Source organism: Haemaphysalis longicornis, unplaced genomic scaffold, assembly GCF_048455015.1.
Source record: "Haemaphysalis longicornis isolate Haplotype H1 unplaced genomic scaffold, Haemaphysalis longicornis Haplotype H1 scaffold_5, whole genome shotgun sequence".
NCBI classification, from domain to species: Eukaryota; Metazoa; Arthropoda; class Arachnida; order Ixodida; family Ixodidae; genus Haemaphysalis; species Haemaphysalis longicornis.
The window spans coordinates 101,287,762-101,308,553 of record NW_027526385.1 but is presented as its reverse complement, the minus strand read 5'-3'; the positions used below and the strand labels follow the sequence as shown (position 1 = coordinate 101,308,553).

Genomic DNA, 20,792 nt, shown 5'->3' with positions numbered 1-20,792 from the left:
AGCACAGGCGGCGCGGACTGAATATGGGCTACAGTGAAGGAACCACCCCCCTTGGACCGCACTATGGGCCGCTCAGAAATCTGAAGTAGTTCCACCACCTCGTTCTCCTCCTTCTCTGCCGCCGATCTCGCCGCCTCCGTCCGCGACGGCAAAGACGGAGAAAATAGATCATCTAACACCGGGTTTGAGCCTAAATTTTATAAAAGAATAGTTTCCACTCATGTGCTGAACCAATACAACTAAACCAACCACTGTTCATGCATCATGCATTAATTTAATCTTACCAAGAATATCTCCTTGAAGTAATAGAGGGTGTGGTTAAGTGCATTTCATTTCTCTCTGGTTTCACTTTTTGTAGAGCGACGTGAGGGAATGACGTCGCATGGGTAATCGTTGTGGTTGGCGTTTAAAGCTTTGCTTTCCAACCACATTCACCGAGTGGATTGGCGCTATTTTTTTTTACGGAAGCCACAGTGCTCGAGCTTGCTTAAACACATCCGTTTACCGGACACGAAGCAAGGCTTGTTATCTGGTCGCCTTCGACTCTGCGCGTGAAATTTGTCCTTTGACTGGTGATAGTGTGCACATTTACTGGGGGCGAAGCTAGATAACTGCGTGTGTTGTAACGCTCTAGACATATTACAAGAACTGCGTTCTAGGTTTGGAGGAGGTTCTAGTGCACGTTAGAACAGATCAAACGTAATAGGGCAGGGGGCTGGCTCAGTGGCCTGTAGGGAGTCAAGGAGGCACTATAATGCTGTGAAATGTGGTTACACCTCCTCGAAATGGCCTTTTAGGCTGCTTCAAAAGGTTTTTTTGGCTGCTTCAGGGCAGCTACAAAAGGCACCTTTGCCTGCTCCCAGGACTGCTCCCAAACTCATGTCCTCTTCCACCCCTGCAATTTTTATTTCAAACTGAGGAGGGTTTGTAGGAGGTTGTGCTGCAGGACACCAATCTGTCCCGCAGCAGTACTCTGCCAACAGCCCTTCATCGACAGTCATCAAAGGTGGCTACTGTCGGGGTTTTTGTCCTCGCACGTGTGGCCTCATTTTCTGAGAGGCTGTGTGCTACGCTAGTGCACTGCACGGGCCCGGGCCGGCCCGAGCCCGGCCCGGCCCGCGGGCCGGGCTCGGGCCAGGTAGCACGCAGTTTCTCGGGCCCGGGCCGGGCTCGGGCTTGAACCAAAATTTCTTCGGGCCGTGCTGGCCCGAGCCGGCCCGGGCAGACCCTGAGGCCTGGCAATCCTGTGTCGCAAATTCTAAATTCCCGACAACAAAATTTTTTCATGTTGACCTCTCAGGTTAAGTGAAAACAAAACAAAAAAAAAAGCGAAAGGCCAATTCACTACGGCGCCATGAAAAGATGTGAAAAAAGGCTATTGCTCTTAGAACGCCTTCACATCAATGAAAAAAACGTTTGGGCCCCTTCAGCATAAGTGGGAAAGCGGGCCAAAAAGCGAGGGCACTCCAGCCACAGACTGCAACGTGACTTTTCAAACTAAAACAAAACAAAAAACAACGCGACCTGGACTTTGCACTGTGTGCAGAGTTTGAAGGACCCATTTTCGAAGCAACGCCCATAATTTTTCGGCTAAGAATTATTTTAAAACCATTATTAAAGTCAAGAAAGAACAGAAGGGCAGATGAATTAATGCTTCCAACTTAACTAGGAAAAGACAAAAAATAAGTGCTGAAACCTGACGCATCGTCTGCTCAAACAACGAAAGGTGGAATATCTATTGAAGAATTGCAACACTAAAAAATTACCCTTTTAAAAAAACTCGGAATCCTTTAAGGTATCCTCGGTGTGTCTGGATTTCGAAGACTGGCAAATGAAGTGGCAAATGAAGTTAAACTACCGAAAATACAGCTTCTAAGTGAGAATATTTTAGTTGTACAAAGTTCGGTCCAAATTTAAAAGAAAATAAATCCAAAGTAGTCGTATTGGCTTTTTGCTGGTGCTTTTAAGCGTAACAGCAAACTTCGAGTTTATGTTTATAATGTGTCGACGCGAGTTAGTTGGTACTTGATCATGTAAACAGAATATGCGCCAGGAGCAACTGGAGAAAGGAAAACTGTCAGGAAAGAGGCGCCTTTTTCATTTTGTTGAATTCTGTCAGGTTCGGGCGGGGCTCATATTCTAGAAATTTGTCGGGCAGGGGCCGGGCTCGGGCTCAGTTTTTAGAAATTTGTCGGGCTCGGGCCGGGCTTGTGTTCACATTTTAAAAATTTGTCAAGCCCGGGCCGGGCCCGGGCCGAGCCTCTGTCGGGCCGGGTCGGGCCAGGCCTAGAAATTGCGGCCCGTGCAGTGCTCTATGCTACGCTGCAAAACTTTGTGAATGTATTCAGGGTGACTGCGTACACTTGATGCCTGCGTGTGTGCGACTTTCAGCTGGACACTCTTCCCCGCTGGTGTGACAACTGACGTCGGCAGCCCTGCAGATCCATGCAGGGTGTGATGCGATGTCTTGGGCCGCACTGATTTGTTTGCGTAGCAGCTCCCTCGCATGTGCAAGCGGCCGGTGTGCGTGTGGCAGGAGAGTGCCTTCTTGAAACTGTTCCTGGTGCCTGTGCAGGGGGCTCCTGCTCGTCCTCCATGTCGGGCAGGCAGAAGAAGGCACGCAAGCGGCGCTGGGACTGGGACCAGGATCCTCCCAGGTGGGTGCCCCTTCTACCTCTTCCTTCACCAGGCCTCTGGACAGCTGGGGGGCATGCATGGAGTCCTGTTCACCTTCCTGCTGCCTGGGGAGGCCCAAAACGCACAAGCCTTGCCGTGGTTGAGAACGGAGCCTCGACCTCCATTCTAGCTTCCAGAGCTCCTCAAGCGGTCTTGCGTGTCGCCGCTTGTTACTGGGCTGACCGCTCAAACACTCTGGGGCCTGCGCTTTTAACGAGCACCTACGCATTCCACACTGCCCCGGCACGTGCGAGTGTAGTGCTACCAGCATTACACTCGTCATTGGACAAAAATGGCAGGCAGGCTTCTGTCACCTGGGCGAAGCAGGAAGTAAAGCCAGGTGGATAATTAGCCTGACTGCCAGCTGCGAATCGTGTATCATTTTCAAAGAAGGACGACACTTCAAACTGTAAAAGCGGCCGTGCTTTTGATTTAGGCTCGAGGCAACACACCTAACCATTGCAAATTAACTCAGTGCATGCGTCAAGCAAGCATATACAGGGAGTCTCACTGGGTTAGTGCTTCAGGTCCTTAGCCATCTCCATTTCATTTTAGTGCCGTCTACTTGTTAAGTGCCACTGCTTGAATCAAGAGCCCATCCGATGTCGTAAACTGGACAAGGAAGACCCATTACCACACGCCGATTCACTCGTGCATCCCTGTACTTTTGAACCAGTGAACCCAAACTTTGTACAGACTGCGTGCGCCTGTTTCCGGATGGGACTGGCGTAGCAGATTGAGAGTTCGGGTGGGCGGGATGCTGGGCAAGACAGATGCCCTCGCCTCGTGGACATAATCGTGAAAGAGGCGGCTATCTGACTACACGGCTGAAATTGGATGTGTGGACTGCTGTAAGTTCCCGCGCACTCAGCCGAACGAAGGACATGAAAAGAGCTTGTGGGGGGCAGTGTGTTGGGTGTTGTTCTCGAGTGGTTTGGGCCTCTTCTGCACTCTGCATAGGCATGAGGTGCCACGCCTGCTGAGTTCCTGCTGTGACACTGCTGGCTAGCCTGTCTCAGTGTTTATAACGCGGGCACTCCTTAGGGGGCTGTTGGCATGGAGACGGGACACAAATCGGCACCTGGGTTACGTCCTCTCTGCTAGCATCCCGCCGTCGTGGTGTTTTTGTCACTGGAAGCGCCTAACAAGCCGCGACGTTGGGTCTTCTAAACTTACTTGCTCACACTGCGAAAGACTATGTTCTAATACAGTGCAGCCCAATTATGCCAATGCTCAAAATGCCTGAAAATTTCATCATTATAACCAATTATCGTCATACATGGAAAGGCCATAAAAATGTTCTCAGTATCCACTAACACCATGTAGACATTATTGCAGTTTTCACTTGTGTCAATTCCAAGGTCACGCCCAATTGGCTTTAAAAGAATACCCGCAATCTCCATTTGTTCTTGCGGGAGACGGTGCTTAAAGGAGTACAATATACGCCTTGACCTTCGCGATAGCTTCGCCGCCTGCCGCCGCTTCTCCGCGGCATTTACAGGATGAGTGCTGCGGGGCTGATAGGGGCTCATCCAGTGCTTTGGTTCTCTTTTGCTTTTTTCCTTTCCGCACCCTAAGGAACATGTTATGGTGACATCTGTAAGCAAATACACTAAAGGCTCGTTAATTCGAGCTTGAAGGGGACCATATAGTTGTCCGAATTATCGGGCGGGTGCTACATTGAATGGAAATCGCACCACACAGCGCGGGCAGAACCAAAACAAGCCATCTCTGGACTCGTTATCGCGAATTTGGCGCTACTACACGTTTGTGGGAGGTGATTTCGTAAATAATAATGGCATGCGCTTGGGCGCCCTCTGTAGACTCAAAATAAGCTGTTTCAGGAGCGTAACGCGAGCGCCACGCGGTTGTTTTCCTGTTTCGTTGTTTTGCATCTTCAGTAAATTTGGTTTGGTTTGGATTTGCAACACGTTATGATCACCCTGGGCCGGCTTCTGCCAGGAGCGATGGAAAACAGGGGATCAGAGTTCGAATTAAGCGTTCTGGATACGGACGCGTTCGAATTATCGGGAGTTGTCCCCCATTGAAGTATAAAGGGCTGTGCCCGGACCAGGGCGCGAGTTCGAATTAAAGAGCTTTTACTGTAGTACATTTAGGGCACTTAAAACAGCAGCGGTGTCTTGTTAAGGTTCTTGAATGCCAATAAGAGCCATCCAGGGAGACGGTTCTGCGCGTTTTTTGGCCAGTCTTGTGGCCGTCGGCAACGGCAGCCGCGTATCACCTCAGTCACCTCCTAATACGTGAGGCACAAGGGAATTCTATGGTCGCCTTGTTTAGAACTGATACTGGCACAGTGAGAGGTGGGCTTCATTTGCAGAGCGGATAATGAATACGTGGCAGTAATCCGTGTGTTTTATGGGAATATAAGTCATGCGACAATTCTAAGTATATTCCAGGACTCTGCGTCATTAAAAATGTGGCCACTCGCGCCTTACATACAGTAAGAACTAAGAAAAGCTAATGAAACCATGAAAAAAATAAATGGCCTGCAACTCCAGAATAAACATAATAGCTTATACAGGAATGAAAAACGCCAGTGCAGCTTCGAAAACGCTTAGGACGTTCGTCTAAACTTCAGCAAGGTGGGACAGTCCAGACCAACCGTGTGCGAAGTACACTGCTGTTTCGCAAGACATGGGGAGGGAGGGGACAGTTGACCGTCGTGTTCGAATGTGGAGTGAAATCAAGGTGTAGAAGAAGATGAAGTTGTAGTAGAGAAAGAAGTGGCAGCTTGGAACGGTGGTTTACAGTCTTTGTCCTCTCTTCGCCCGTCCCTTTCTCTACATTTGGTGCCGAAATTCCGTGCGGCAACGATTTACTTCTACGCACGCATCGAAGGGCTTTGTCTCTTATCTGCTCCGACACTTCGCACTTACGAGTAGAGGAGGAATCGTTCAACGGAGTGGCCCTGGAACGTAACGGGCGGGGAGACGATCAGCTGCAGCCTGCCACGCAATGGAGCGCCCCAAGAGCAAGTTCTCTTCGCGAAGAGCCAAGAACACGAGGCTCATAAATGAAGCTCGCTCGCTACTCGAAGACGGATGCGAAGATATCGCCAAATTCACTGGCTTGCGAGATCGCCTCGTGGCCAACCACGCCGAGCTTTTGAAGATCAGCGAGGAGCTCAAGAACTTCCTTACGGCGGAGGAACTCGACATCTAATTTCAGGCGGCTGAGGAATACAACGGTCGGACCCGCAACACCTTGGAGCAAATTCGCTGCGGAATTTACCTCCTGGAAAAGGCCACTCAGAATGCCCCACAAGTGCCAACCGTCAACGAGTTAGTCCCGTACAGACAAGAGAGTGCGGCCACGACAATGGGACCTCGGCTCCCACGCCTGGACATACCGATCCTTCGAGGTGAGCTCCAGCGTTGGACGGAATTTTGGGAGCAGTTTGAACAGACTATGCAGTGAAAGAAGACCAGCGTCCGGCTTCGATGGGGTGATGGAGTCGATTAGCGAGCCTATCCGATCCTCTTCTTCCTCTTTTCCTACTGTCGCCCCCTGCCTGTCAATCTTTATTTCTTAACATACTCACGCCGCCGCCAAGTTGGTCACCAATTAGTTTCAGCGACACAATCCTGATGCAAAGGCGCAGCGGTTGCGGGCAAGGAGTCACAAAGCGGTCCAACTGCTACAAGACACGAGAGAGACGACGCTTTAGATCATTCGTCATGAGGTAGCTGCCAGGATCGAACGGGAACAGCTGACCCGGGCAGACAAATTTCCAGAGAGAATGCGGCGAGCGTAGTGGCGTAGCCGTTGCGTCCCCGTCTGATACGCCTTCCGTGAAGTAATGGTGTGCTCCAGCAGCACATCCGTTTCTCTGCGAACCATGGGAATTCCCTCTCGTCGTACCTATAAACAGTGTAGAAAGGCGCGTCCAGCATCGACTTGTGCTTGCTGATGAAGGGGCCGGAGCTCGTTTCCGGCGTTGAAGATCGCTCATGGAGTGCCGAAGAAGCAGTCTCTTCCCCATCGCCTGAAGCGGGACTGCTTACTGCACGGGCCACATTGTTGTAGCCGGATCCAATAAATGATCTTCGATGTGCTGCATGGCTTCTGAATTGTCGGCAAATCGCGAGCGTTGTCGTCAATGTAAGGGTCACCACAGTGTCGCTGGGACGGCTCCAAAACGGAAGTCGCATCGGGGACGCCAAGTTCGCAGCAGGGCCGGTCGGTTGTCTCCAAAGCAGTGGTCAAATAAGCGATGGTATGGTTCCGGAAGGGCCATTATGACGTCTCTGAAGTGAGAGCCGTGTTGGCAACGCCAGCACTGCGGCAGGGCCGGTCGGTTGTCTCCAAAGTCAGATGTCTTGGAAGGCGGAGGTCCCGACAGGGTCCCTGAGATTCATCCATAACGGCAATCACGGCAACGCCAGGGTTGGGCGGTCGCCGGAGCCGCTCTCCCGGGCTGAGCCCCTCGGGGTCTTGCTTGGTGTCCTGAAAGGCCATAGTGCCTCCGTCGTTGTTGTCCTGTTCTACTACCCGCTCTCCAGTCATTTCCTGGACGGGCGGCATGTCACTCGGGACCATTGTCCACCAAGCCTCCTCGAGAACCAAACAAATAGTGGCGATTGCGATGCGGGTAGTAAACAGGGCCACCTGAGGTTGAAGGACGGAACTTGTGGAAGAGTCTTGGCTCGCGGAGAAGCGTACGCGCGTTCGCAGGGTGCAGATACGCTGGTCGTAATCGATCGCTTCCAAAAAGCATGAAATTCTTCACCCTTCAGGTTCTCCTGAACTTGAGCGTCGAGTTTGTGCAGGCTCACCTGGTCATACAAGATGAGGTCGAGCAGATTTTGTCTGTCAAGGGCCGTTGCTGCCTGGCTCCGCAGCAAGGCGTCGAGCACTCTCATGGTCCCGGAGACGGTCGCTCGCAGTACATCTCGGCGAAAACGAAGTACGTCCATTGCAGCGGTCGGTGAAGCAAGACGCTGGGGTTTCGAATGCCTAGGGGACGAGAGCAGCTTGGGCACGTTCCGAAAGGGGCGGCGGTCGACGCCAAGGCTTTTAGGATAAAACAGTACGAATGTATCTAAGCCTCGCGTGCCTCGGAGCCGCTTCGCCGTCAAACGTGCGTCTGCTCGTGCCTCATTTCCCGGGTTTCACGGCACCACAAATTTTGTAGCAAAAGAAGACCAGCATGTGGCTTCAAATGTGGTGATGATGATGATGATGTCCTCAAATATTTTGGCACGTACCCACAAGGGGGGATTGGCCAGGGCTAAACTGGTTAAAAACGTGAGGACTTCAAAATACTTATTTCCGGAAAGAGGGTGTAAAAGGAAACTTAGTTAAGAATGAAACCCGAATTACCCATTAATCAGCACCGTTTAGCAATTCAAACGACCTGATGCAGAAAGAATGCAGTCGATTAGCGAGCCTATCCGATCCTCCTCTTCCTCTTCTCGTGCTGTCGCCCCCTGCCTGCCCATCTTATTTCTTAACATGCCATCGATAACAGCACCTGTTGAAGATCTATTATCTACGCTGTTACGTGACGGGGGCGGCAGCAGCAGCAATCGCAGGCTTACCACCCACGGAGGCCTGCTATGCGGATGCTGTGGAAATTCTCAAGCAGCGGTACGGAGATAAGAAAAGTATGTGGCAGCATCATCTTTCCGCGCTGAGGAATCTGAGTTCAGTAAAATCGTCTGCTGACATAAGGGGACTCAGAAGGCTTTACGATGCGGCTCAGTTGAACATCCCCTTTTTGAACGCCCTAAAAGTGCCAACTTGTAGCTTCTCTGCCATGCTCGCTGATCACGCGCCCCCACACGACATCGTGCTGAGCTTCAACAAAGAGAAGCAGCATCGAGAGCTGGAACGCCTCTTCAGAAGACGACTCGCCTCCAGCTAATCCACCGGTGAGCTCCTCCCCAGCGGACTACTCGTTTCCAGTCAATTCACTGGCAGCGCCTCGGACGATGATTTGAAAGAACTGCTAACCTTCGTGAGAATTGAGCTGGATAGTTGAGCAGTGCTGCGGGTTGCCCCAACGGCAATTCGCTGACTACCATCCGAGAAGCAGCGAGGCAATCTACTCACGGCGTCAGCTTATACACACCGCTGACAGTAAAGAGTGCTTCTTTTGCCGTTCTAAGAAGCATGGCACGCGCTCATGCACCGCCGAGATCTCTGTGGCCACTAAAAAGAGCATCTCGCGAAGGACAAAAGATGTTTTAGGTGCACGTCTAAGGGTCACCAAGCCAGAGACTGCGAGGCCAGATTGAGTTGTGCGTCGTGCCGCGGGAGGCATGCAACTACCATGTGTGACCCTTTGTTTCAGAAGAATGGTGCAGCCGAAACTTTTCCGGCTAATACGGTCTGCGTACCGGCCACGGCTCGTGCGTCTGCGGAGGAGGAACAGAAAAACGTTTGTGCTAAAGACAGCAGGGTGTACCTCCAGACTTTCTGGGCATGGCTGAGCCACGACGGGAGAAGCAGACTGGTTCAAGGTATACTCGATGGCGGCAGCCAGCGATCCTTTATTACCGAACACCTTGCAACTAAGCTGCATTTGAAGGTCGTGAACGAGACGACGTTCGCCTTCAACTCGTTTGGGAGTGCCTCTACGGCGTGCATGCAGAAGTGCGAAGTCCTGAATGTTCCCCTTCGCAGCCAGCATGCTACAGACGTCCCCCCAATCGAGACAATAGTGGTACCCGTCATCTGCCAAGATGTATCGGCCCCATCAGCTGACATATCCTTGCGTGAACTGCGGAGGCAGGGCAAAGTCTTCGCTGATGAGGCTGATGGGCGTAGATTCAGAGCCCGGCCTAGGTATTCTCATCGGATCCGACTACATTTGGCGTTTACTTACGGGAGAAGTTATCAGGAGCAGTGAAGGTGAAGGACTTGCAGCGGTAAACAGTGTCTTCGGGTGGACCCTTCAAAAACCCACTCGACAGAATTCATCCCTAGAGTGTGCGGCTGGTACGATGGTTTGCGTGTTGCGAGCAAACAGTGCCGTAGCGGTCGAATTACAGTCCGAGAAAACCTCACCCAGTCCGAAGAAACAGGGCAAGCATTTGCCCAACGGCACTATAATCGCTCTACCGGTAGAGGAAAAGCCAAGTGCCTCAAATAATGCCGTCAATTCGGCAGTGTTGGGCTATGCAACTAGGCACGCTATCATCAAAGAGTGCCGAAGAGTCGCCAACTGTTCATGTGCCTTTGCAGGCAGAGCCAGTAAGCTCTTGCAAACTACACTACCTAGACTCTAAACTCAACTTTACTTGTAAACGCTATCGGGGGTACCCTGTCCCACCTGAGACTTCGATAAACGTTGAGGACGAGACGGTACAAACGCATTCTTCTTCAAAGAAAGAAGCAGTGAAAGTGAAAACTGGAGAATCAGCTAGAAAGTCTGAAGAAGACACGGTACCAGAACGAAGCGAAACCTTCCGTGAAAGACTCGCAGTGCTTGAAAAGGTACAACACAGTTGCCCGGAGATGGCAGACAAATCAGCACAATCTACGTTTCGGCCAAGGACCCGTACAGCATCCCGAAGGTCATATTCAAACGTCAGGGACTGCGGAAACAGACTGGTCAAAGAGTACCCTCCGCACCAAAAGCATCCGTCAAAGCACATCTACAAACATTACGGCTGTAGAAAAGGGCCTTGTAACAGAAACTTTGTGACAATGGCAAAATCTGGGCCCATAGAGATGGTGGAAAGCCTGTACACTACAATTTGTGCAGATAAGGCCTGTATTTTTCTGCAAGGTAAAAGATTGAACACGGGGTTTGTGGGATTGGGCCCACATCTTCCTGGGGGGGGGAGGAGAATTTAGAAAAAGAGGAGGAAGTAGAAGTGAGGAAAAAGAAGCTGAATCTGGGAACGGTGGCCTAAAGTCTCTTCGACGTCTTCCTCACTTCTACTTCATCTTTTTCTACACACTCCCCCCCAGGAAGATGTGGACCCATCCCACAAACCCGCCGTTGAACATCCTTTACCCTGCAGAAAAATACAGGCCTTATCTGCAGAAATTGTAGTGTGCAGACTTACCACTGTTTCTATGGGCCCAGATTTTTCCAGTGTCACAAAGTTTCTGTCACAACGTCCTTTTCTACAGCCGTAATGTTTGTAGACGGGCTCCGGCCGATGCTTTCCGTGCGGAAGGTACTCTTTGACCAGTCCGTTTCCGCCGTTCCTGACATTTGAATATGACCTTCGTGATGGCGTACGGGTCCTTGGCCGAAACGTGTGTTGTAAATTTTCAAGCGTTGTGAGTCTTCAGTGTAGAGAAGGGGACGGGTGAAGAGAAGACAGAGACTGTAGGCCACCGTTCCAAGCTCCAACTTCTTTCTCTACTACTACTTCATCATCATCTACACAAGTAATGAGCGTTTTAGTAATCACACGCATAAGCACAGTGTTCACTTTCCTTTTGTTTTCTTTTTACTTCACCGAACAGCTGGTCAGTCGGCGGACGCATTTTTCGAAGTATGCATGCAGCCAGTTCATAAGCGATAAAATGTGTCGGAAGAGTGTGGCATCTGACAAGGCCCTCTAATTTCAGTTTGTGCTAGATTCTGCAGGCTCCCCCTGTCATATGACAATGATTCAAAGACTGGTTCAGTCGTACACGCGGTTTACTCTATAAACCAGTCTCCGCGCTGGTCGTGGAGGGTATACGTAGCAAATGAATGTTTGCGGTTGCTCACCTCATGACAAGGCGACTCAGCAATAATTTTTTTTGACCTATACTGATCCCTGAGCATAAAGTTGCATTATCCATTGTACTTCTTTCGTAGAATGTGCAGGAAATTTATACCACACTAGTTTGCCAAGGGTAGTGATCAGTATGTGGTGACAAATATACTGGCATGCTGTCAGGTATAAGTAGTGCTCCACTAGGAACCGATCTACATCATAGTCTAAAGCCGTTGCATGACCATCTCGGGAAATGCTGCTTACGGAGACGCAGTCAGTAAATTTCAGGGCAGTGCAGTTACAATGAGCTACATATGCTGATGCATGGTGCTTATAGATGGTGTTCACTGAAAAGTTAAGCTGTAGATTTCTTCGCTTGGCAGCATTAGAAACTGCCATGTTCGTGCCTTCTCGGCACTATCATGGTGCAGCTTGGGCCACTGCGCCCGCACCTCGAAGAAAAAAAAAGCCCTGGCATGTGTCGTCTGCCCCGTTTCAATCAAATTATCAAAGGTGGTGTCAGCAGATTTGTTATTGGTCGTACACACACTGGAGTTGAGGCATTACTTTGCGTTCGGAGGGGTACAGTTTCGAACATAAAAACACACGTGTGCTTAGCGCGGACAAAGTACCACCATCTCGTGGAGTCTGGCGTAGCTATACTCAGTGACAGTAAAAGTAAGCAAATTACAAGTTAAGCAGTGACAAGTAAACAAATTACAAACGTGTTTTGCTTCGTGCACCCCTTGGACTACGACCCAGTCAAAGCTCACGTTGAGGCTCGGCACCGCAGCTTTGCTGGCCATCCTTCTTCACAGAGTGGAACGGCACTAAATGTTTGCGATGACCCCCTCATGGCGCATATGCTTGTGTGGAGAGCTGACCGCCCGATGTAGACCTGAGTACGAGTAAAGCACGTGGATCAATGCACACTCACAGCACAGTGGAGCTCCCTGCCCTGTCGATTATTGTTAGTGTGCACATAACCAGCGCTTGCAGGAGAAATTTTCTGTGTTGGTCTGTGCAGCCAGGGGCCCTCAGAGACATCTTCACAACCATGGAGTGGACTAGACTTGCCTGTGCCAGATGCAAGTGTGGACAGTGCCTCCAGCAGCAGCAGCAGCAGCAGCAGCAGCGAAGTGGAGGAACCGGAAGAATGGGGTAGGGAAGGTGTCTCCCTGGTGCATCGGTTTGCGAGTATGGTGGTTTGCATGCTTGTGAACGCATGCCCATGTGGGGGCATGCGTCCGAGTAGTGGGGGAGCCCTTCCCTTTCCTCGGGATGCGCCACTGCTGAAGCTGGCGATGCTGAGGCTCAGTACTGGGCCCAGTGTTCTAGGCGAGGGGATCTCGCCTAGTTGAACTTTGAACACGAGTACTCCGCATAGCAAATGTTGGCTTCGGGCAATGTTACAAAGTTTTGCATCAACCACGAAACACTGCTCTAGTCATCATGTCATGAAAAAAACTGTGCCACCTGGCTGAAGTAATTACAGGAGGAGAGCTTTCTTGCACGTAGAACAGAACCGCCACTATAGTATAACATTAATATAACGAACTTCAATATAATATAACCCCTAATTGGCGAGGTTACAAGGCGCCAGTAGCTTGGAAGTTGCGTGTATTTAATAATGTGGATGTGACGAGTGACTGTGGCTGTGCTTTTAATGCGAAAAAGTCTTCCACTGGAAAGAAGTGGACCCGGAAAGACAGCTTCTCCGTGGCAGGGATGTCTGAGGGGAAAAGGAGACGCTAGGTGGCGCGAGCAGCTTGGGCAACTTAAGGCCCCTAAAATTACTAAGGTAGCGCCAACCGCTCCGTCCTTCTCCGCTGCTCTCCTCTTTTTCTTTGCCATGACCCGCGACGCCGCGCGCCCTTGAACGCGGCGGCGGTGCCGCCATTTTTTTGGCTGCTTCAGAGCAGACGCCCTCGCAACGCTAAGGGCCGCTCACTGGAGTTTTTCTTGCAATTTGGTCTGTTTTTTTGCGCAAAATCGCTGTTTGGTGGTATTTATAGGATTTATGGAGTCTTATTTCACCAACACGCACTAAGTGAGGCTGTTTTGTTTCATATTTTTGTCTAGAAGGAGATATTTGTACAGGGTGGATGCCGCTCACGCATACGCACAGCGCGGTGTTTTTTACTTCTGCAGCATGCTTGTAGCATCTCAAGATAGTAGTTCGTGAACGCCAAAGGGTCGAACGCGAACATTTCTAACTGCCCTGTTCCGGTAATTTCCTTCTTGCATTCGTGTGGCTGTGGTCGTGCAATCACTGCACAGAGGGCCTGCGCACGGCTCGCGACAGTATAGGGTGTATTCATGAGCGGCATCGACAGCGACATGCAGGCAAGTCTCGCTGTGCACTCTGGGTAATCCGCCATTTTGAAGCAATAACAAGCAGACAACGTTCACAAGGAAAGCATAGCCAGTTGATCCGCGTGCATGCAGTTTGGCGTCCGTGTGCAAGAATGCAGCATTGTTTTGCTGCAAAATGGCACAAAATGAAACGGTTTATGCAGCGACGCTCTGCCTGAAAGACCAGGCGCGCTACAGTGAAAAAGTTGTCCTGTGCGGTGTGGACCCGTTTGAGCTGAGCGAAAGCGACTGCGTAAGAGACGTCAACCTGTGGCCGCGAGTCGACGCCGCAGACATCAGCGAGTTCCTTGTCTTGAGGACCAGCTTCATCACCCGCCAGCAACTGAAGGCACGAAAGGCATTAGAAGGCCACAATTTCGTGACCAGCGGTTGGGTGCGCGAGCCATGGGTAAAGGAAGTTTCATCGCACTCCGTGGTTCTCAAGACAAAGGTACGTTACAGTGTTTTATTCTTCTAACAGAATGTAATGTTAGCTTTTTTGCCCAGGTCAACCACTCGCAGAGCCTCAACAAGCCACCTGTCGATTCATGGGTCCTATGCAAGAGTGACGGTGAAGTTGTTGCCGCGCACTGTACCTGCATGGCTGGGAACGGCGAGGCATGCTCCCATGTCGCGGCGCTGCTTTTTTACATTGAGTACGGCGTGCGCGTGCGGCAAGAGCGTTCTTGCACAGACGGCGCCAACTCGTGGCTGCCGACGCACATCAAGAAAGTGGATGTGAGGCCCATCTCTGCCATGGATTTCGCGTCATCGACTATGAAAAAACGACGTTTAGGTGCTGATGCCAGTGCTAATTCTGAGCCGAAAGCTCTTGCAGAGCCAGCAGCGCCAACTGAAGACGAGTGGACGCGTTTTTTCGCAACCTTGGTTGAATCAGGTCACCGGCCAGCTGTGGCAAGCACAGATCCAGCTTTCAGCGACTTGTATGTGCCAGCAGTGAGACGCTGCAAAGGAGCTGACCTTAGACGCTTGTACAGCCATTCGGCTCAGAGGTTAAGCTATCGTGAGCTTTTGGACGAGTGCCACGAGATCTACGACAGGCTTGACATAAATGAGGAAGCAGTCTGCAGCATTGAATCGAGGACAAGGAGCCAGCATATGACTACTCAGTGGTTTACATATCGAGCTGGCAGAGTGACAGCTTCAACACTGTATGACGTTTGCCATACTAGAGTTGATGCACCTTCAGTAAGCCTCGTTAAGCGAATCTGCTATCCGCATGACAGCAAGATTACTTCAGCTGCCATAAAGCACGGTAGGCAGAATGAGCCGAATGCACTCAACAAATATAAGCAGGTAGCAGCAGAGTTTCACTGTGGTGCACAGTTTCAGGAAGCAGGGCTACTGATTTCACAGCAGTACATTTTTTTGGGTGCGACACCTGATATGCTTGTGGAATGCGACTGCTGTGGAAAAGGACTTGTGGAAGTTAAGTGCCCATGGACAGTAAAAGATGGAAGCCTGGCTGACCTACTGCACAAATCTGATAGTTGCCTAACTGAGTGCAATGGTGACCTTCAACTGAAAACCACTCACCGCTACTACTATCAAATACAGCTGCAGCTGTTTGTGTGGCAGCGGGAATACTGCGACTTTGTGCTCTGGAACCACAATGAAATTCATGTTGAGCGAGTAAGCGCAGATAAGAAGTTCTTGGACCCTTTAATACAAGTTGCCAAGACCTTTTTCTGCAGAGTTCTGATGCCTGAACTTGTCGGCCGCTGGTACAGCAGAAATAAGGAGAATCAGCCTCTAACTTCAAATGCTGCAGCATCAACTGTGAGCACACTTCCACAAGCCGGTCAGAGCACCTCAAATGCCATAAGCCACTTGAGTAGCAATCAGCCTCCAGTTGGTAACCAAAGTGTCACAGTGTCGCCATTGAACGTGTTGCAACAAGCAGGCCAGTGCACCAACATCATCACAAGCTGTGCAGACACCACTGATATGAAGTACTGTATCTGTAAAGGTCCAGAACAAGGCAAAATGATTGCCTGTGATGCTCCCAGCTGTGCCATAACATGGTTTCACTTCAAATGTGTTGGCCTAAAAAAAGCGCCAAAAAGTGTAACGTGGTTTTGTGAATCCTGCAAGAAGTCGTCTGTGCAATAAGGCAAGAACGGTGTTAACGTGCATCTACAAGTGTAACGTGGTTTTGTGAATCCTGCAAGAAGTCATCTGTGCAATCAAGGCAAGAACACTGAGAACATGCATCCACATTGTGATAATTATTTTATGTGCAATCGTGACCTTAGCTCTCGTGCTTTTCTGTAAAATGCCATGTCTGTTCGAGCAGCGAGGTTTTGTTTCGTTTTTTTTTTCTATTAGTGGGTTTGCGGCTGGTTCTCTTAGGTTGATTTTTTTGCCTTGAATGATCTCTCAAAATACGCTTCACAATGCTGGCCATGTCGTCAATGCTTCACCGCATATGTTGCCGTGAAGCCAGCATGACATTTAGTGTGGTGTGTTTGTGATAGATGGCTGCTCTCTTAATTGTTGGTCCTGTCACCTGTTTACATTAAAGCAGCAAGTCTTGTTTGCGCATTAATTAGAAAATGCACTAAAATGTTGGAAGCACTGTTTTACTGCTGCAAGTGATGCCAAACACTCTTTTGATACTTCAAATCCTGAACTGGCTGGAACACCTCTGCTTCATGCATGTAGCACATTCAATTTTTCACTATGCTAGTCTCAAACCCAACAGCAATGTGGGGCCTAAAAATCATAGGAAACTGTCATGCTGTGATTGCAAACATTTATTCATATTTTGAAGTGTGGAAAAACTTGTGAATAAAACAGTTCGAAAACATTTCCTTTTCATGACTACAAATTCCAACTGTTGCAAGCCCCTTTAAGGAAATAAGGTAGGTACAGTTGGCACAAGGCCAGGCTAATTGGACACAGCGAGGGTGATTATGTAGAGTTGATATTCAAGGTGCCTCAACAACCCTCCTCATAAGCAAGCAGGTGTGTTGCTCAAGTCAATGTTCAAGTCGCCACAAACACTAGACAGAAAAGGCTAACAATGGAAGAACAACACTGATAAAACAGCATATAGGCATTACCAAGTGAAAACATTATTGGAGACTGGGCAATGGTATGAGTGGGAAAAAAACGTGACAAGCAAAAGGCGAACAACAACGGAAGAACACTGATAAAACAGCAGACAAGCATTACCAAGTGAAAACATTAAATGGAGACAGTTCGATGGTATGACAAGTGGGAAAACAACAGGTTTCAAATAAAGTGACAGTACATAGCTGGGTAGTAACAAGCACGTGGTTAATAGTTGTGGTGGCTCAGTGGCTAAGACATTCTGCTGGTGAACACAACGTCGCGGGTTCGATTCCTGGCCGCGGCGACCACTTTTCTGATGGAGGCAAAAATGCCCGTCTGTTCAGATTTCGGCACACTATAAAGATCCTCAGATGGTAAAAATTAATCCGGAACCCTCCACTACGGCGTGCCTCAACCAGAGTAGTTTCGGCACGTTAAACCTCATGGTCAATCTTGAAATAGATGCAGCATCTACTGCAGTTTAGTCAGGTCTTTGCTGTTGAGTCATGGTGACCTCCCCTTGATTTGCTCGGCAAACCTGCACCCCCTCAATCAAATGGCACGACAGAATTGCTGAGGTTAGTGAGCGCACAACAAACGCGTGCAATTTTGTCAATCTGAGGCCTGCCATGCTCGTCAGGCCTAAGGACTTCAACAGGCAAGCTGCCCTTGAGGATGGTGTACTTGCCCCTGACCATGCCTATGACTCGTTCAACGTGTATTCGCACATTGGCTATCTCCCTTGTTCGCTCGACTTCATCACTATTCAGCTGCCTTCTCCCTTTCGTGAAAGCAGGTGCAACAAGTGTAGCATGGCACATGCCCACACTTTCTGCTATTAAAAATCCCCTGTCTGCCAACACAACATCACCATACTCTAAAAGATCTAAGACCCCACAATGTTCTGTTATTGCCTTGTCACTGGCACGGCCTCCATACGCATCTGAAAGAAAAGTAACTGCCCCCTGAGGATTAATCCCCAACAAAAATTTCACAGTGTTATGATGCTTATACTGAGACCATGTCTCTGCTCGAGGAAGGTAGGAGCTCGGCCTGTCGATGCTGATCTCGAAACAGTCAAGAATCACCCGAACCTTCAAACCAAAGTTGTCGACAAAAGCTACTGGCATCGTCTTCATTACTTGCTCTTTGTCTGGCCAGCGTACTAATGGGCCAATGCGGTTGAAAAACACAATCAGCCACCTTTCACAAATGCGTGATGCTGTTGGCTGCGACACACAGAAACGGTAAGCCAGGTCTTGTAACTGGCATCCCAGCCTTAATCTCATCAAAAAGAGAATCATCTCTTGGAACTGCGTGAGGGAATGCTTCGCTGAATGGGAAATGTGACCTTTCAACAGTTCAAACACAGAAAGTAATGTCAAGTATGTAGGAAGACCAGTATAAAAGGCTACTTTTCTGTCATCATCCTGCAGGCTGTCTTTCGTGAATGTTGCAGAATGAACAGCACTCTGACATGCGCTGAGCTGCAACCGGAGTTGTGCGATTGTCTCCTCAAGTTCACTTATGTCCTCTTTGGACATGTCCGTCTGGCAGACAGCATCTATAACAGAACAGAAAAACAGATTAGAGGAGGGAAGCGATGGGAGTTGTTTCCCTAAAATGTCACTAAAAACACTGACCGGTAAAAAGAGAACTAAATCCCTGTTAAATGCACATGTAACCACATCTCTGGAAGGTCAAATTTTTTACACTAATTGCACCCAGTTTAACCTCAATATTTTACATACCAACGGTCGCCTGCAGTTCTTTCTCTGGTGTAGAAGGTGCAGGACTGGCTGCTGCAGGAGGAGGACTAGCTGCCACCGATGGTGCCGCACTAGTCGCTGCAGCAAGAGCAGCACTGGTCGCAGCCACGGGGGGAGAAGGGCTAGTCGCTGCCACAAGAGGAGCAGCGCTGGTCACTGCTTTAAAGAAACATGGCACAGAGTAGGCATTTCCAGACGTGATAAAACAAACCAAATAAACAGCGGATGGTTTAGAGGTTTGGCCCTTACCAGCGGTGAAAAGCTGACGTTGCGAACGTGCCTTTCGGCGGCTGTAGCGCTCTTCGTTTGTCTTGTTGGCATCGTAGCCTAAATGCTTTGATGGGGCCCAGTCCGGATTGCAGTCGTCAAACAGGCTCGACGGATGACCTGAAACAGGTTTTAAAGCATACAATTCACCGCATGCTCCGTTCGTTAAAACGGACTGTGGCCCTGCGAGACAGAGTACAACATTCAACGCTCTGCCGAAAGCAGGGCCGGCATATGTCCGCAATGCCCAAATAACTATTACAATGTCTGGAACGGGCACCGTTTTAAAATAGTAACATAGGTGCGAGACTTGCATACCTGATAAAAAGTGTCGGCAACACACTTTGTACTTGTCCGGGTTTTCGGAGACACCCTTCCTGCTGAGGCGGGCGATCCACTCGCGCCGGCGGCGTTCTGACAGCTGTTTTGTCTTGCCGCATTCATGAACGCGCACCTTAGGTATTTTAAAAAATCGCGCGTTGCTGAGGCTCTGGTTGTTTTGTTCTGCCTTCTCCTTCTCAGCTTTAGTGTAGGTACGGCTCTTGCAGCCTACAACTGCGCAATAAACCATTGCAACTATCGACCGGCCCGACCGGCCGAACACACCGCTACGCTGGTTCACTTGCAAGTTATTGCTTCAAAATGGCGGATTACCCAGAGTGCACAGCGAGACTTGCCTGCATGTCGCTGTCGATGCCGCTCATGAATACACCCTATTCGCCCCGAGCGCGAACAGAGTCGGCCCCTGGCGGCGGCGGGACGAACCGCTCCTAGTGTGGATGGCGCTCTCGCGTCGTCTGCTTTTTCACGTTGCGTGCGGCGCAAGACGCGTGCTGCACACGACGAAACAACCAATATGTGAGCTCGTTTGGCAGTAAGCAATGACATAGTTACCTCTGCTTGTGCATTTCCTCTAGAAACGCAATAATCAGCGGCCGTTGCGGGTTAATGCGCTGGTTTAATTCCGCGAAACATCTTCGCCGTGGTCACCGCGGCTTGAGTGTGAACATCAATTGCTTCCACACATTGCACTTTTCCTATTGCTGAGTGCAGTCGTCTGCCGTTTCGGGAACGTCGAAGGGTGCTTTTTGAAGGTGGCGTGGTGATTATTTAAAGGATAAAAGTTTAGTACGCGAAACGGGTAAGAAGCGACAAGACCTGTGCATACGCGTGCAAATTCCACACCCTTGTAAAACTGCGCTGTGTCCTTATAGAAGAAACAAACAAAAACATTTACACTGCACACGACCCCTGAGCTATCGCCCATACATTACCGGACACGTATTTTACACCAGCAAGCGCCTGTGTGATCGTGTCCTTCCCGTATATTTCTAAAATAAATACCATTAGTCGTGTTTATACTGAGGAGGAGGAATAAACATTTATTCAACTGTATCGAGTTGCTAATTTTACGTATTATTTAAAATACGTTTCTATGGATGCGCTAGAGTATTTAGGGGGGATTTTTGGTAAAATTAAGCAGTTGTGAGTTTGCGTCTGTCATGTGGCATTTCGTGTGTCATTTTCATATATATCATTTTCAAATCCGACATGAATCACCTTGTCCAGAAACGTGTCTCACTCAGCATAACCAAATGCCTAATATGGTCACGTCTTAACCTCTTAAGGTGGAGCTAAGTTTAAAGAAAGAGGAGAAAACGTGTAATATAATGCACGTTGTTGCCCACATGTGTGAGGGGTGTGTGCCTTGACTCGCTGATTTTTTCTTAATTTTTTCCCACAATGCTTGCTTTCAATACATTTTTGAAAAAGGCGAACCACAATTTCTGGACAATCTCGGACCAAAGGGGGGTTAATTAATTTTGAAAATACGTGTTAAAGTACTGCTTTTTCACCGCTACAGAACACAACTCCTAGTGTAGTTTCGATTGTCAGTATTGATAACCATAGTTTGGCTTTTCGCGTTACATGCGTTCTCTTCTCTCTGTTCTTGCAACGT

At 49.5% G+C, this 20,792-nt stretch overlaps 2 protein-coding genes and 1 long non-coding RNA gene across 5 annotated transcripts in view; 2 read left to right on the top strand and 1 right to left on the bottom strand.

Annotated features, from left to right (window-relative positions):
* LOC144138642 (uncharacterized) overlaps nt 1-20,792 on the top strand; it is a 51,584-nt gene that overhangs the window by 10,309 nt on the left and 20,483 nt on the right. The window contains exons 3-4 of one of the 2 annotated variants that reach the window (XM_077671029.1): nt 2,576-2,657; nt 12,391-12,524. The exons of the other annotated variant lie outside the window; for it this stretch is intronic. Of the exons in view, the coding sequence (XP_077527155.1) occupies nt 2,576-2,657; nt 12,391-12,524 (216 nt within the window). The remainder of the gene's footprint in view (nt 1-2,575; nt 2,658-12,390; nt 12,525-20,792) is intronic. 2 annotated transcript variants of the gene reach the window in all.
* LOC144138639 (uncharacterized) lies at nt 13,709-16,548 on the top strand. The gene is made up of 2 exons (XM_077671028.1): nt 13,709-14,169; nt 14,226-16,548. The coding sequence occupies exons 1-2, from the start codon at nt 13,855-13,857 to the stop codon at nt 15,849-15,851; spliced, it is 1,941 nt and encodes a 646-aa protein (XP_077527154.1). The 5' UTR covers nt 13,709-13,854; the 3' UTR covers nt 15,852-16,548.
* LOC144138641 (uncharacterized) lies at nt 16,581-19,233 on the bottom strand. 2 transcript variants are annotated; one of them, XR_013315921.1, is made up of 4 exons: nt 19,151-19,233; nt 18,815-18,952; nt 18,548-18,724; nt 16,581-18,360 (listed from the first exon to the last, which is right to left on the bottom strand). It is a non-coding gene; the product is annotated as an uncharacterized LOC144138641 (long non-coding RNA). The 2 variants fall into 2 exon arrangements; XR_013315920.1 differs by having other exon boundaries at nt 18,815-19,224.

Coding starts and splice junctions, on each gene's coding strand:
- LOC144138639 (XM_077671028.1), top strand. CDS start 13,855: ATGGCACAAAATGAAACGGTTTATGCAGCGACGCTCTGCCTGAAAGAC. Junction 14,170..14,225: donor CCGTGGTTCTCAAGACAAAG/GTACGTTACAGT, acceptor TTTTTTGCCCAG/GTCAACCACTCGCAGAGCCT.